We start from the raw sequence: 15000 nt of genomic DNA, 5'->3' as shown, positions 1-15000 counted from the left end.
TCCCCGGGCCCCGCGTTCCCTGCATCCGCTCTCCCCGGGCCCCGCGTTCCCTGCATCCGCTCTCCCCGGGCCCCGCGTTCCCTGCATCCGGTCTCCCCGGGCCCCGCGTTCCCTGCATCCGCTCTCCCCGGGCCCCGCGTTCCCTGCATCCGCTCTCCCCGGGCCCCGCGTTCCCTGCATCCGCTCTCCCCGGGCCCCGCGTTCCCTGCATCCGCTCTCCCCGGGCCCCGCGTTCCCTGCATCCGCTCTCCCCGGGCCCCGCGTTCCCTGCATCCGGTCTCCCCGGGCCCCGCGTTCCCTGCATCCGGTCTCCCCGGGCCCCGCGTTCCCTGCATCCGCTCTCCCCGGGCCCCGCGTTCCCTGCATCCGCTCTCCCCGGGCCCCGCGTTCCCTGCATCCGCTCTCCCCGGGCCCCGCGTTCCCTGCATCCGCTCTCCCCGGGCCCCGCGTTCCCTGCATCTGCTCTCCCACAGTACACAGAACATGGAAATGCAATTATTTTAGTAAATATAAATTGCTAAATCCCTTTTCTAATCAGCAGTATATAGCAGTCTCGTGACTTCTATCAGTGTCCAGCAGAGCACTGGTTATAGCTTGTAGGAGGATTTTTCATTCTCCCCTATGAGGCTGCATAGCTCCTGACCTCTGTCTGGACAGTGCTGATTGGCCTGTGCTAATTACATGCACTCTCCCAAGGGAAAAAAAAAACTCTAGCAATACATACAAAACTGAGCATGTGCAGCTTGCCCCCAAGGCTCTGTTCTATCGACAGATGGATTGGGGACAGTAGAAGGGAAGGCTCAGAGAAGACAGGATCAAAGAGTCTTTTTACACAATTAGGATGATTAACCCCTTAGGTTCCACAGTGAGTATAACAAGCATGCTTTACTGCATCTACAGACTGATTGTACTGTTGGGGGTTTAGTAACACTTTAATAACTTCATATTTTTATAGGTTAACACATTTAAAATAAACATTCCTCTGTAAACTTTATTACACTTCTTACCCCAGCACTTGCAGTTTACAATTTTCAATGCTGCTGGCTCCTGCTTTCTTAGTGCTGCTTCCCTGAATTTTCCGGTCTTCACAGAGTGGTGACAGTACAGTCTGAAGCCAGTCTGTTAGCTTGGAGAGTGGAGGGGGAAGGAGGAGCAGGGGAGTGCCCCGCTATTCTGGGCTATTGGTCATCCAAGTTAATGTGAAAAGTTGTATAAAATAAGTCCACCATGTGATTTAAAAAGAAAAAAGAAAAAAAAAAAGTAAAAAATTTAATTTTTTTATCACATAGTGGACTTATTTTATACAACTTTTCACATTAATTTGGATTACCAATGATTCACTATTTTATGAATTTATTTATATATATTTTTTATGATGATTATCATATGTTTGTATTTAGCACAACATTAAGGGGAATTAATGTATTTTATTAGAATAATATCACTCATAGGGGGTATATATTTTAATATTGGAGCGCAACACAATTGCACTTAATTTGGCTCCATAGGATGCTGTAAGAGAAAGGAGCCACCCTGAACCAGGAAATCTCGGGCAGTGGTCATAGTTGGTGCCTAAACATCCAGTTAATCGCCTCCCGCCCACGCTATAGCCCAATGACGGGCGCAAGGTGGTTCTCTCGTTCTGATAGGATGTCATATGACGTCCTCCCATTCTCACTGTGCATGCGCGGCTCAGGGAGCGTGCAGCGCGGCGATCGCCGGTGCGCTGTGTCCCTCGGACACAGCGGATCACGGAAAGAGCCGAAGATGTCGGCTCGGTCATGTGATCAGCTGTGTCCAATCACAGCTGATCATATGTAAACAGGGAAATACCGGTTATCGGCATTTCTCTCCTCTCGAGCTGTCACGCTGACAGAGGAGAGCCAGTAATCGGCTCTCTGTGGAGGGGACATGTACACTGATCATCAGGGCACTGATGATCAGTGTGCCCTGATGATCAGTGTGGCCCCAGAAGTACAACCTGTCAGTGCCACCTGCCAGTGCCCATCAGTGCCACATCAATGCCGCATATCAGTGCCCATCTGAGCTGCCTTTCAATGTCACCCATCAGTGCCAGTCAGTGCCACCTATCAGTGCTGCCAATCAGTGTCGCCTATCAGTGCCATATATCAGTGTCATGTATCAGTGCTGCCTTTCAGTGTCCATCAGTGATGCCTGTCAATGCCCATCAGTGCCACCTACCAGTGCCTCCTCATCAGTGTTCATCAGTGCAGCCTATCAGTGCCCATCACTGCAGCCTCATTAGCGCACATCAGTGAAAGAGAAAAATCCCTTATTTACAAAATTGTATAACAAAAACTAAGAAAAAACTTTTTTTTTTTTCAAAATTTTCAGTGTTTTTTAGTTTGTTTAAGAAAAAATAAAAATCCCAGAGGTGATTAAATACCACCAAAACAAAGCTCTATCTGTCTCAAAAAAATGATAAAAATTTCATATGGGTACAGTGTTGCATGACCGCGCAATTGTCATTCAAAGTGTGACAGCGCTGAAAGCTGGAAATTGGCCTGGACAGGAAGGGGGTAGAAGTGCCCGGTAGGCAGGAAGGGGGTAGAAGTGCCCTGTAGGCAGGAAGGGGGTAGAAGTGCCCGGTGGGCAGGAAGGGGGTAGAAGTGTCCTGTAGGCAGGAAGGGGGTAGAAGTGCCCTGTAGGCAGGAAGGGGGTAGAAGTGCCCTGTAGGCAGGAAGGGGGTAGAAGTGTCCGGTAGGCAGGAAGGGGGTAGAAGTGCCCTGTAGGCAGGAAGGGGGTAGAAGTGCCCGGTGGGCAGGAAGGGGGTAGAAGTGTCCTGTAGGCAGGAAGGGGGTAGAAGTGCCCTGTAGGCAGGAAGGGGGTAGAAGTGCCCTGTAGGCAGGAAGGGGGTAGAAGTGCCCTGTAGGCAGGAAGGGGGTAGAAGTGTCCTGTAGGCAGGAAGGGGGTAGAAGTGTCCTGTAGGCAGGAAGGGGGTAGAAGTGTCCTGTAGGCAGGAAGGGGGTAGAAGTGCCCTGTAGGCAGGAAGAGGGTAGAAGTGCCCTGTAGGCAGGAAGGGGGTAGAAGTGCCCTGTAGGCAGGAAGGGGGTAGAAGTGCCCTGTAGGCAGGAAGGGGGTAGAAGTGCCCTGTAGGCAGGAAGGGGGTAGAAGTGCCCTGTAGGCAGGAAGGGGGTAGAAGTGTCCTGTAGGCAGGAAGGGGGTAGAAGTGTCCTGTAGGCAGGAAGGGGGTAGAAGTGTCCTGTAGGCAGGAAGGGGGTAGAAGTGTCCTGTAGGCAGGAAGGGGGTAGAAGTGCCCTGTAGGCAGGAAGGGGGTAGAAGTGTCCTGTAGGCAGGAAGGGGGTAGAAGTGCCCTGTAGGCAGGAAGAGGGTAGAAGTGTCCTGTAGGCAGGAAGGGGGTAGAAGTGCCCTGTAGGCAGGAAGGGGGTAGAAGTGCCCGGTGGGCAGGAAGGGGGTAGAAGTGCCCTGTAGGCAGGAAGGGGGTAGAAGTGCCCTGTAGGCAGGAAGGGGGTAGAAGTGCCCTGTAGGCAGGAAGGGGGTAGAAGTGCCCTGTAGGCAGGAAGGGGGTAGAAGTGTCCTGTAGGCAGGAAGGGGGTAGAAGTGCCCGGTAGGCAGGAAGGGGGTAGAAGTGCCCTGTAGGCAGGAAGGGGGTAGAAGTGCCCTGTAGGCAGGAAGGGGGTAGAAGTGCCCGGTAGGCAGGAAGGGAGTTTAAGTACCCTGTAGGCAAGTGGTTAAAGAGTAACTCCAGCCCAGGATATTTTTTTCCCGCCCCTCCTTGCACCTTCGCTGCCATCGCGACCCCTTTGGGGGTCGAACGACCCTTTCACGGGGGTCGCCTAAGACCATCAAAAAACACATATTTCCGATGTGTAAAGAGCAGCTACTGTGTAGAAAGAAGCAGTATTGGAGGTAAAACGACACTCATGAATTATAATTGCTGGGTAAATAATTTTATGGTTGGGGGTCACCACAACATGAGGGACTGTATTAAAGGGTCGCGGCATTAGGAAGGTTGAGAACCACTGCTGTAGAGACTTATGACCGCTCTGCACACCTGCGCCAGTTTCCCATGAATGCACACACAACATGGATACCTGCGGCGTCTGCACGGGAAACCCCCGCATGTGCCATAGGTCTCTTCCCAGCCCCAAAACCCTGCAGCACATCTGCATACACCTGGAATCTCAGTGTGACATGGACATCCCAGGAGGCAGCAGGGGGCGCTATGTTCATTCTTTGGTAGGACAGGCTCTTGATCATGTGATCACTGGCAGCCAACCACAATGATGATTGGGAAGCCCTTACAGGCAGGGGCGGACTGACCATTCAGGAACCCGGGCACTGCCCGAGGGCCCGGGGTCAGTAGGGGGCCCCATGAGATGCCCCTGGTACCTTTTTCATAGGCTTTTTTTTTTGGTGTGGCTTAAGTGTGGGCAAGGACACAGGGGCCCCATGATCCCCTATTGCCCGGGGGCCCCATGAGTTGTCAGTCCGCCCCTGCTTACAGGGCTGGTGTTTTGAGGTTAATTAACATTTTCTGTGTTTTTCTCTTTATCAGGTATATGATTCAGCGCTCCTTAGAGCAGCACGGACTCCCCTGGGCCATCATTTCCATCCCCGTCAATGTCAGCAGTATCCCCACCTTCGAGTTCAAGCAGCCCCCATGGACCTTCTGGTAGAGCGCATTTGGCACCCTCGACCATTGGTGGCCCACCAACACGTGTTCTACGCTTGACCAGTAGGGGGCAGTCTGTGTCATTTTTATGTAGATACCTTGAAGTGGAGAGTCCAGCCAAACCCCCCACTGTTGGCACTTACCTTGACTGGGTGGTAGCTTTCTGTGTCACTTACCTGCCCACCTATCGGACCATGAAGAAGCTGACCGCCTCCCCTTGTTCCCTGATATTTTATACAATGCTCCTCTAAGCTGCCCAAACCACGCCCCCTCCGGCTCCCGGTGCCTGAAAGCATCATAGATTACAAGTACAGTCCACACTAGCGCCTGCCGGGGTGAATGGGCCCTAACAGTGCCGGTACCCCCACTGGGATCTCTGCTGTGCAGGGAGAGAGAAATGTGGAGTTCAGGCACTTAAACTGCCAGGATTTTCAAAATGCATTTAATAAAAATAACAAAAAATTTTGTAATGAATCCCGAGACTCGAGTGTTTTTTTTTTTTTTTTATATAATTGTCTGAAGTTCCTCTTTTTTTTAAAGTGTTTCTCAAAAATAAAAATTCATCTTTTGTAAGGTATTCGTGAGATATATGCAAAGTCCCAGGGGCGGACTGACAACTTATGGGGCCCCCGGGCAATAGAGGATCATGGGGCCCCTGTGTCCTTGTCCACACCCAAAAAAGTAAATGAAAGGTACCAGGGCCATCTCATGGGGCCCCCTACTGACCCCGGGCCCTCGGGCAGTGCCCGAGTTTCCAAATGGTCAGTCCACCCCTGCACAGTCCTAACATGCTGCTTTTTCTTTGTCTTGAAGTTCCCGGGTCTGTACACCCGCTGTGTCCATTATGAGGGGTTACCACCACCCCTCTCCTGAGTTCCCTGGTCTGTACACCCGCTGTGTCCATTATGAGGGGTTCCCACCACCCCTGTGCTGAGTTCCCGGGTCTGTACGCCCGCTGTGCCCATTATGAGGGGTTCCCACCATCCCTGTGCTGAGTTCCCTGGTTTGTACACATGCTGTGTTTATGAGGGGTTCCCACCATCCCTGTGCTGAGTCCCCGGGTCTGTACACCCGCTGTGCCCATTATGAGGGGTTCCCACCATCCCTGTGCTGAGTTCCTGGGTCTGTACACCCGCTGTGCCCGTTATGAGGGGTTCCCACCATCCCTGTGCTGAGTTCCCGGGTCTGTACACCTGCTGTGCCCGTTATGAGGGGTTCCCACCATCCCCGTGCTGAGTTCCCGGATCTGTACACCCGCTGTGTCCGTTATGAGGGGTTCCCACCATCCCCGTGCTGAGTTCCCGGGTCTGTACACATGCTGTGTTTATGAGGGGTTCCCACCATCCCTGTGCTGAGTCCCCGGGTCTGTACACCCGCTGTGCCCATTATGAGGGGTTCCCACCATCCCTGTGCTGAGTTCCTGGGTCTGTACACCCGCTGTGCACGTTATGAAGGGTCCCACCATCCCCGTGCTGAGTTCCCGGGTCTGTACACCCACTGTGCCCATTATGAGGGGTTCCCACCATCCCTGTGCTGAGTTCCAACATTTGCCCATTGAGGGGTTCCCACTATTCCTGCTGGATTTATTGCATTTAATATTCTATATGGCAAAAATGAAGGGGCTGGAACACCCCTAAAGTGGACGGTTTGGCTCCTGTGTTTGCATAGACCCAGCTTTCCGTACATTGTCCCAACACACACAGAGGGTGACACATAGGTGAACACACTTCCCTCACTGTAGGGGATTCATTTGTGGGGGGGGGGGGTTTCTGGAAACAAATGTGAACCATAGTGTGCTTCCCGCTGACCTCCGCTCTCACCTAGATATTGAACCCCAAAAAATACATGTCTGGGCAAAATTTAAATAAAATTACTTTTGCAGACCCCCCATGTTTTGAAACTTTGCCAGGTGATGCAGGTATTCCACGCTTCCAGTGCAGCCTATCAGTGCCTCTTGATCAGTGCAGCCCTATATCAGTGCAGCCTATCAATGCCTCTTCATCAGTGCAGCATATCAGTGCCTCTTCATCAGTGCAGCCTATCAGTGCCTCTTCATCAGTGCAGCCTATCAATGCCTCTTCATCAGTGCAGCCTCATCAGTGCAGCATATCAGTGCAGCCCCATCAGTGCCTCTTCATCAGTGCCTCCCCATCAGTGCAGCATATCAGTGCCTCCTCATCAGTGCAGCCTGTCAATGCCTCTTCATCAGTGCAGCCCCAACAGTGCCTCTTCATCAGTGCAGCCTATCAATGCCTCTTCATCAGTGCATCTTCATCGGTGCAGCCCCATCAGTGCCTCTTCATCAGTGCAGCCCCATCAGTGCCTCCTCATCAGTGCAGCCTATCAATGCCTCTTCATCAGTGCAGCCCCATCAGTGCCTCTTCATCAGTGCAGCCTATCAGTGCCTCTTCATCAGTGCAGCCTATCAATGCCTCTTCATCAGTGCAGCCCCATCAGTGCCTCTTCATCAGTGCAGCCTATCAGTGCCTCTTCATCAGTGCAGCCTATCAATGCCTCTTCATCAGTGCAGCCCCATCAGTGCCTCTGCATCAGTGCAGCCTATCAGTGCCTCTTCATCAGTGCAGCCTATCAATGCCTCTTCATCAGTGCAGCCCCATCAGTACCTCTTCATCAGTGCAGCCTCATCAGGGCACATTAGTGAAGCAGAAAAATTACTTATTTGCAAAATTTTATAACAGGCAACTTTTTTTTTCAGAATGTTCGGTCTTTTTTAATTTGTTTAGCAAAAATCCCCACCCCAGTGGTGATAAAATACCTCAAAAAGAAATCTCTAGTTGTGTGGAAAAAATTATAAAAATTTCATATGGGTACAGTGTTGCATGACCGCACAATTGCTATTCGAAGTGTGAGAGCTCTGAAAGCTGAAAGTTGTCCTGGGCAGGAAGGGGGTGACAGTGCCGGTATTGAAGGGGTTAAACTTCAGCGTGACCTGGACCCGCACTGACGTCTGTGTGCACTGTGACAGCCGTGGCAGGCTGTGCGGTCTGATCCACGGAAAAAACGAACATATCAGTGCCGGTCCTCGGAAGGTACGTTTTGCACACGTTTAGAGCCCATTCACCCTTGTGCGACTTGTCACGTGACTGTCACTCGCTCCCCATGTTTCCCAACGGCTACCATTCACCTCTGTGCGACTTCAAAAGTCGTTCCTCCACGACTTTCGTGTGACTTGAGGGCCATAGACTTCAATGTAAACCTTCCAAAGTCACACCTGAATGCCGTACATGCGACTTTTTACAGCACAATCACCCTTGGGCAAAGCCAAAGCCGCACGTGTCCAAAATCGCATCAAGTCGCACTACAAAGTCGCAACGAAAAACGCACAATTTTGAAGTCACACAACTGTGAATGAACCCTTAAACAGAAAGGAACATGCCTGGATTGTAACAATGGGGGGGAGAAAAAAAAAACAATGGAGCATGAAACAGATGCCAAAATCGATACATTTTATTGGATTTTATTTAATAAAAAAATCGCAGACAAGGCTTGGCGACATCTCGTAGTGCAGATAATCATTGAGTGTTCTCATTCGCGCTTCGTAAATGGGTTCAAAATTGCGTGTTTTTTGCGTGCATTTGTGAAAAACGGGTTTCGCGCTTGCGATCCCATTCGTTGTTAATTACTCCCCAAATGTGGCCAACAGCCGCGTGTATTTCCGTGATGAAAAACACGCCTAAAAAAAAAAAGCTACACGGGCGTCTTCGGAAATGAAAGGAAATAAATGGGCTGCTCTAGGAGTGCAGTGCGAAAAAACAACGCACGTTTGCAAAACGCTCATGTGTGAATGGGGTCTTAGCCCGGGTTCACACTGATGCGGTTCCTGTGCGAATCACATGCGATGTACCGCATGGCATTCCCGTGCAAACCACATGTGATTTCTGTGTGGTGTGATTTGAGCCATACATCCAGATCGCACTGCATCCGCACCAAAATAGCGCAGAACTCTTTTTTTTGTCCGCACCAGAGTCGAATCGCACAGGTATTCACACCCATGCGATCTGATTCTGCACATCGCACTGTGTTTTGCGAACTGATTTCGGGGTGTTGTTAATGTAACATACACGCCCGCTGCAGTTCGTGTGAACGGCGTGCGATTCTGATGCAGTGCAGAAATCGCACAGAAACGCTGCAAATTCTGCACCGCATCAGTGTGAACCCGGGCCAAGGTTCACACCTATGCATTTTCCACAGCGGTTTTTCAGAAACGCACAGCAGTCCATTTAATGATTTGCTATGGGACAGGTTCACGGGGCCTTAGCCCGGGTTCACACTGATGCGGTTCCTGTGAGAATCACATGCCATGTACCGCACCGCATTCCTGTGCAAACCACATGCGATTTCTGTGCGCTGTGAATTGAGCCATACAAAATCGCACCGCATCAAAATAGTCAGGTTGACTGTATCGGGCCCCATGGTTTGGAGGTCCTTGCCAGGTTGGCTGTTTGGGGCCCCGTGGTTTGGAGATCCCTGCCACGTTGGCTGTTTGGGGCCCCGTGGTTTGGAGATCCCTGCCAGGTTGGCTGTTTGAGGCCCCGTGGTTTGGCGGTCCCTGCCAGGTTGGCTGTTTGGGGCCCCGTGGTTTGGAGGTCCCTGCCAGGTTGGCTGTTTGAGGCCCCGTGGTTTGGAGATCCCTGCCACGTTGGCTGTTTGGGGCCCCGTGGTTTGGAGATCCCTGCCACGTTGGCTGTTTTGGGCCCCGTGGTTTGGAGATCCCTGCCAGGTTGGCTGTTTGAGGCCCCGTGGTTTGGAGGTCCTTGCCAGGTTGGCTGTTTGGGGCCCCGTGGTTTGGAGGTCCCTGCCAGGTTGGCTGTTTGGGGCCCCATGGTTTGGCGGTCCCTGCCAGGTTGGCTGTTTGGGGCCCCATGGTTTCAAACAGCAGCCCTTCTGATGGGTGTCAATGACCAGCAGACACACTGCTGCTGTATATACCAGTGGTTCTCATGGGCCATTTTTTTTTTGTAGAGCAGCCACAGCCTGAGTAGAAAAGCCTGTCCTCTTCCAGCATGCTGCATCAATGCTCTCTGTGTGGCAGCAGTGGTCTCTCTGCAGAGGTCCGGCACACTCCCCCTGGAGAATCAGACCCATCGCTCCGCAATCAGCAAAGCTCCTGCTCTCTTGTTGACTGAAGAGCTCCAGCCCCGACTCAGCAGGGGGCATGTCAGACCTCTGCAGAGAGACCACTGCTTCCACACTGAGGGGAAAGGTCCTCCTGTGCACTTTTTTTTGCTTTGATGTACCATTTATGTGACACATAAATGAATCTCCTGCCTTTACCTGCATAGGGCCACCTGCTACCTTGAGCCCTGGTTCATGTGGTGTGGGAAATGCATCGAATCGTGTTCATTCCCCGCACCGCAATCGCACGGCGTCCCTGCGATCTGGTACGGGTGTCGATGCTAAATTAACGACACCCCGAAACAGATTGCAAAACGCTATGTGATTACTGGCATTCGCATTGCATGGCACCTATGTGATGCAAATCAGGTGCGAGGGGAAAAAAAAAAAAAAGGTCTTTTTTGCTGCGGATGCGAATTGAGCCAAACAAAACGTATGGCTGAAATCACACCACACGACGGGTTGAAAGACGGGTTGAAAATGGGCTGATTTTTCGGCCGAAAGGAAAAAAAAGGGCCGATTTTCGCACTGTTAGTGGGTTAATTGGTTGGCCGTTTTTCGGGGTTTTGGCATATTTTTTTTTATTGGTAAAGTTGGAAAATTTGCGGCCGATTTTGATGATCGACCGATTTTCCCGGCTATGATGGGCAAATCGACCGATAAAAAAATCTGCGCATGAGCCGTGACCTGAAAAAAGAAGAATTATTCCAGTCCGCTATTATATTTTATAGGAAAAGTCTTGGGGTTGCAACAATGTATCTATTTGTATCCGAATAAAATCATCTGTATCTGAAATGGATACAAATAGATACATTGTTGCAACCCAAAGACTTTTCCTATAAAATATAATAGCGGAGCTCTCTGCAAGGGACAGAAGTAAAAATGCCGGCCGTAGACGGGACGAAGATCAGACGATTTTTTTTTTTACCGTTAGTAGTAGCGTTGGCTGATTGAACGACCGATTTTTCGTTTTTTTTTTTTTTTTTTAAAACGGACGATTTTCGACCCGTCTATGGCCTGCATTACACAGGAATGCGGTGTGGTTCCTGCGTTGCGCTGCACCACATTAGTCTGATCCCGAGCTGAAAAGCCAGAAAAGCTCTATGTAAATATTGACTTTCTGAAAGTCTGTATTTGCATATAAATGGACACGCCCACTGCTCAGGGCTGCCAATAGGACACGCGTGCGTCAGCATTGTGTTGTCGGATGCAGGGGCGGGGTTCATGTGAGCATTCAGCTGCTGCCATTGACACCAGACTGTTATTGGAGTCAGGCAATGATTGTTCGATGATCAGAAGTCAATCTGTGATCTGATTGGTCGGAGCAAACAAAGTCAACTGTAATCAATGTGCGTGGGTCAAAAAATGAGCAGATGTCCATAGCTAACCTCTCTGAACATGCTAGCTGCCTGACTGTTATGCCGATCCAACGGCTGAGCCTGGAACAAATTCAGATCTGGAGTTCTGCCTTCACTGGCTACATGCTTGTTATGGCTTGAAGCCAGAGACAGCCAGGAACATTGCAGTTTCTGAAGGTCAGCGATGGAGCTCACATATACGGAGGTGATGCGGGTCAGGATTTGGCATTGGGTTCCTCTACGTAGTTTGATACTTCTATTAGGTTGTGATCCGGGTCCCGGAAATAGACGGAGCTGATCTCCCCCATCGCTCCTGTGCGGGACACGGGCCCTTCTTCTATGGGGACCCCGCAGACCTGAGGGGAGAGAAAAATAAATGGTCAAGGGAAGCCAAACACAGATGAGTCATTGGTTTGGTTGGCTACATCATTGGTATCAGTGGGAGGAATAGCGCCCCATCATTGGTATCAGTGGGAGGAATAGTGCTCCATCGTTGGTGTCAGTGGGAGGAATAGCGCCCCATCGTTGGTGTCAGTGGGAGGAATAGCGCCCCATCGTTGGTGTCAGTGGGAGGAATAGCGCCCCATCGTTGGTGTCAGTGGGAGGAATAGCGCCCCATCGTTGGTGTCAGTGGGAGGAATAGCGCCCCATCGTTGGTGTCAGTGGGAGGAATAGCGCCCCATCGTTGGTGTCAGTGGGAGGAATAGTGCCCCATCGTTGGTGTCAGTGGGAGGAATAGCGCCCCATCGTTGGTATCAGTGGGAGGAATAGCGCCCCATCATTGGTATCAGTGGGAGGAATAGTGCCCCATCATTGGTATCAGTGGGAGGAATAGTGCCCCATCGTTGGTATCAGTGGGAGGAATAGCGCCCCATCATTGGTGTCAGTGGGAGGAATAGCGCCCCATCGTTGGTGTCAGTGAGAGGAATAGCGCCCCATCGTTGGTGTCAGTGGGAGGAATAATGCCTCAAGAACTGGATAAAGACAAGCAAAGGGCCGCCTCTGGCCCTCGGGCTGCAGTTTGGAGACCAGCGGGTTATACTACTACAAAGTGATTTATGATTTATGATTTCCTTTAGATGCAGCAACAAATCTGTGGTTTCCGGGGCTGATTGGATACACAATCAGTGGATAATTTAGGCAGGTTCTATGAACGCCCTAAAATTCACCCATTTGGCCAAATGTCACGTATTAATTACCGGCACAGCCGAGTCCTCAGCAACTGGTGGTGTCACTTTCAGTAAATGGCTGGGAATCCCCGGCCATGCAGCCAAAGGAGCCAGGGTCTGGTATGCAGTATTGAGGGGCCATGCAAAAATGAAGAAAAGCCCCCCAAAAATCTACACCAGACTCTTATCTAAGAACAGTGGTGTCACTAGGGTTGCTGTCACCTGGTGCGGTAAAACATATGATGTCACCCCCCCTACAGCAGGACAGGCAGTTGGGCACTGAGCAGGCTAGCACATTGGCTCTCCCCCCATTACTGTCCTCGGACCCCCAATAATGTTCTTAGCCCCCCAATAGTCCCCGATAATATCCTCAGCCTCCTACGTTACTGCCCCCCCCTCCCACAGTACCCCAGTACTGCCCTCAGCTCCCCTTCCCCCCAGTGCCCCATTACTGTCCTTAGTGCCCCCCCCCCCACAGCGCCCCATTACTGTCCTCAGCTCCCCCCCCCCCACAGTGCGCCATTACTGTACTCAGCTCCCCCCCACAGTGCCCCCTTACTGTCCTTAGCTTCCCCCCCCCCCCACAGTGCCCCATTCCTGTCCTAAGCGCCCCCCCACAGTGCCCCATTACTGTCCTCAGCTCCCCCCCACAGCACCCCACTACTGTCCTCAGCTCCCCCCCCCCACAGCGCCCCATCACTGTCCTCAGCTCCCCCCACAGCGCACCACCACTGTCCTCAGCTCCCCCTCCCCCCACAGCGCCCCATCACTGTCCTCAGCTCCCCCCCCCCCACAGCACCCCATCACTGTCCTCAGCTCCCCCCTCCCCCCACAGCGCCCCATCACTGTCCTCAGCTCCCCCCCACAGCACCCCATCACTATTCTCAGCTCCCCCCACAGCGCCCCATCACTGTCCTCAGCTCCCCCTCCCCCCACAGCGCCCCATCACTGTCCTCAGCTCCCCCCTCCCCCCACAGCGCCCCATCACTGTCCTCAGCTCCCCCCCACAGCACCCCATCACTCTCCTCAGCTCTTCATAGCTCTATGAGAGAATGACAGTGGCAGTTTGTAAATGGTGTGGCCGGTGTCACCCCTCTGGTGGGTGTCACCCGGGTGCGGTCTGTACCCCCGTACCCCCTATAGTGAGGCCAATGTCCAAGCATGCAGCCTCTTCACATTCATTCCCTTTCCTCCATTAACATCTTCAGCAGACCTTCATCTAGACCAGGGGTGGGCAACTGTGGCCCTCCAGCTGTTGGTGAACTACAAGTTCCATCATGCATCTGCCTTTGGGAGTCATGCTTGTAACTGTCAGTTTTGCAATGCCTCCTGGGACTTGTAGTTCTACAACAGCTGGAGGGCCACAGTTGCCCACCCCTGGCCTAGGATATGGGTCTGGTATAGATGGAATCCCCTTTTGTTTACAAACAGAACAAAGTGGGCGGGAACTGTCATTTGCCAGCAATTTAACCCCTTCCTCTCCAGAGGATTTTCCCCTTCCTGATCCGGCCATTGTTTGCGAGACGACACTGTGTGAATTTAACTGACAATTGCGCAGTCATGCAACGCTGCACCCAAATGAAACTTATATCCTTTTTTTACACATAAATAAACCTTTCGGTGGTATTTGATCGCCTGTGAGCTTTTCATTTTGTGCGCTATAAACGAAAAAAGACCAACAATTTTGCAAAAAAATAAAATATATATATTTTTGATTTTTTTTATTCAGTATAAAACATATCCAATAAAAAATTTTAAAAAATCAAATTTTGTCATACATATAGGCCAAAATGTATTCTGCTCCATGTCTTTGCCTGTGTGTTTTTTTTATTTTTTGCGCTATAAACAAAAAAAGACCAACAATTATGAGAAAAAAAATATTTTTGACTTTTTGCTATTAAACATATCTGAGTAAAAAAGAAATTTAAAAAAATCAAATTTTATCATAAATTTAGGCCAAAATGTATTCTGCTCCATGTTTTTGCTAAAAAAAAAAATCCTGATACGTGTAAATGAATTGGTGTATGTGAAAGTTATAGCGTCTACAAATGGCGGAATATATACTGGGATTTTTATTTTAATTTTTTTTATACTAGTAAGGGCGGCGATCAGCAATTTATAGCGGGACTGCGGCGGGCAATCTGACGCTGGGGGGGAACTGACAAACTGCCACTGACATCCCCAGTGATACCAATACAGTGATCAGTGCTAAAAAAAAAAAAAAAAAGCACTGACACCAGGGGCAGACTGACAACTCATGGGGCCCTCGGCAATAGGGGATCATGGGGCCCCTGTGCCCTTGCCCAAACTCAAAAAAGCCTATGAAAAAGGTACCAGGGGCATCTCATGGGGCCCCCTACTGACCCCGGGCCCTCGGGCAGTGCCCGAGTTTCCAAATGGTCAGTCCACCCCTGACTGACACTGTACTAATGGCACTGGGCAGGAAGGGGTTAACATCTGGGGCGATCAAAGGGTTAACTGTGAGCTGTTTTATTAGGGAGACATGCTGCTTTGTATTGCTCTGCTATACAAAGCAGCATGTTTGGTGCTGACAGGGGAGAGACCTGTGCTGTTTATATACAGACCTCCCCCCTGTCTCTGTTCCTTGACGATTGCCGGGGGCCAGCGGGGAATCTCTGGCCGGGACCCGGTGATCGACAGCTGCAGCCGCCAATGGCGG

At 51.1% G+C, this 15000-nt stretch overlaps 1 protein-coding gene across 1 annotated transcript in view; it reads left to right on the top strand.

Moving 5' to 3' along the window:
* Positions 1-5131, top strand: part of PRADC1 (protease associated domain containing 1) — a 16500-nt gene extending 11369 nt beyond the window's left edge. The window contains exon 5 of the mRNA XM_089661499.1: positions 4541-5131. Coding sequence (XP_089517625.1) covers positions 4541-4661 — 121 coding nt within the window. The 3' untranslated portion in view covers positions 4662-5131. The remainder of the gene's footprint in view (positions 1-4540) is intronic.
* The last annotated feature ends 9869 nt before the right edge of the window (positions 5132-15000 follow it).

This window comes from Staurois parvus, unplaced genomic scaffold, assembly GCF_062004578.1.
Source record: "Staurois parvus isolate SC_StPar_1 unplaced genomic scaffold, SC_StPar_1.0 ptg001347l, whole genome shotgun sequence".
NCBI lineage: Eukaryota > Metazoa > Chordata > Amphibia > Anura > Ranidae > Staurois > Staurois parvus.
This window is presented reverse-complemented; position numbering and strand designations above follow the sequence as displayed.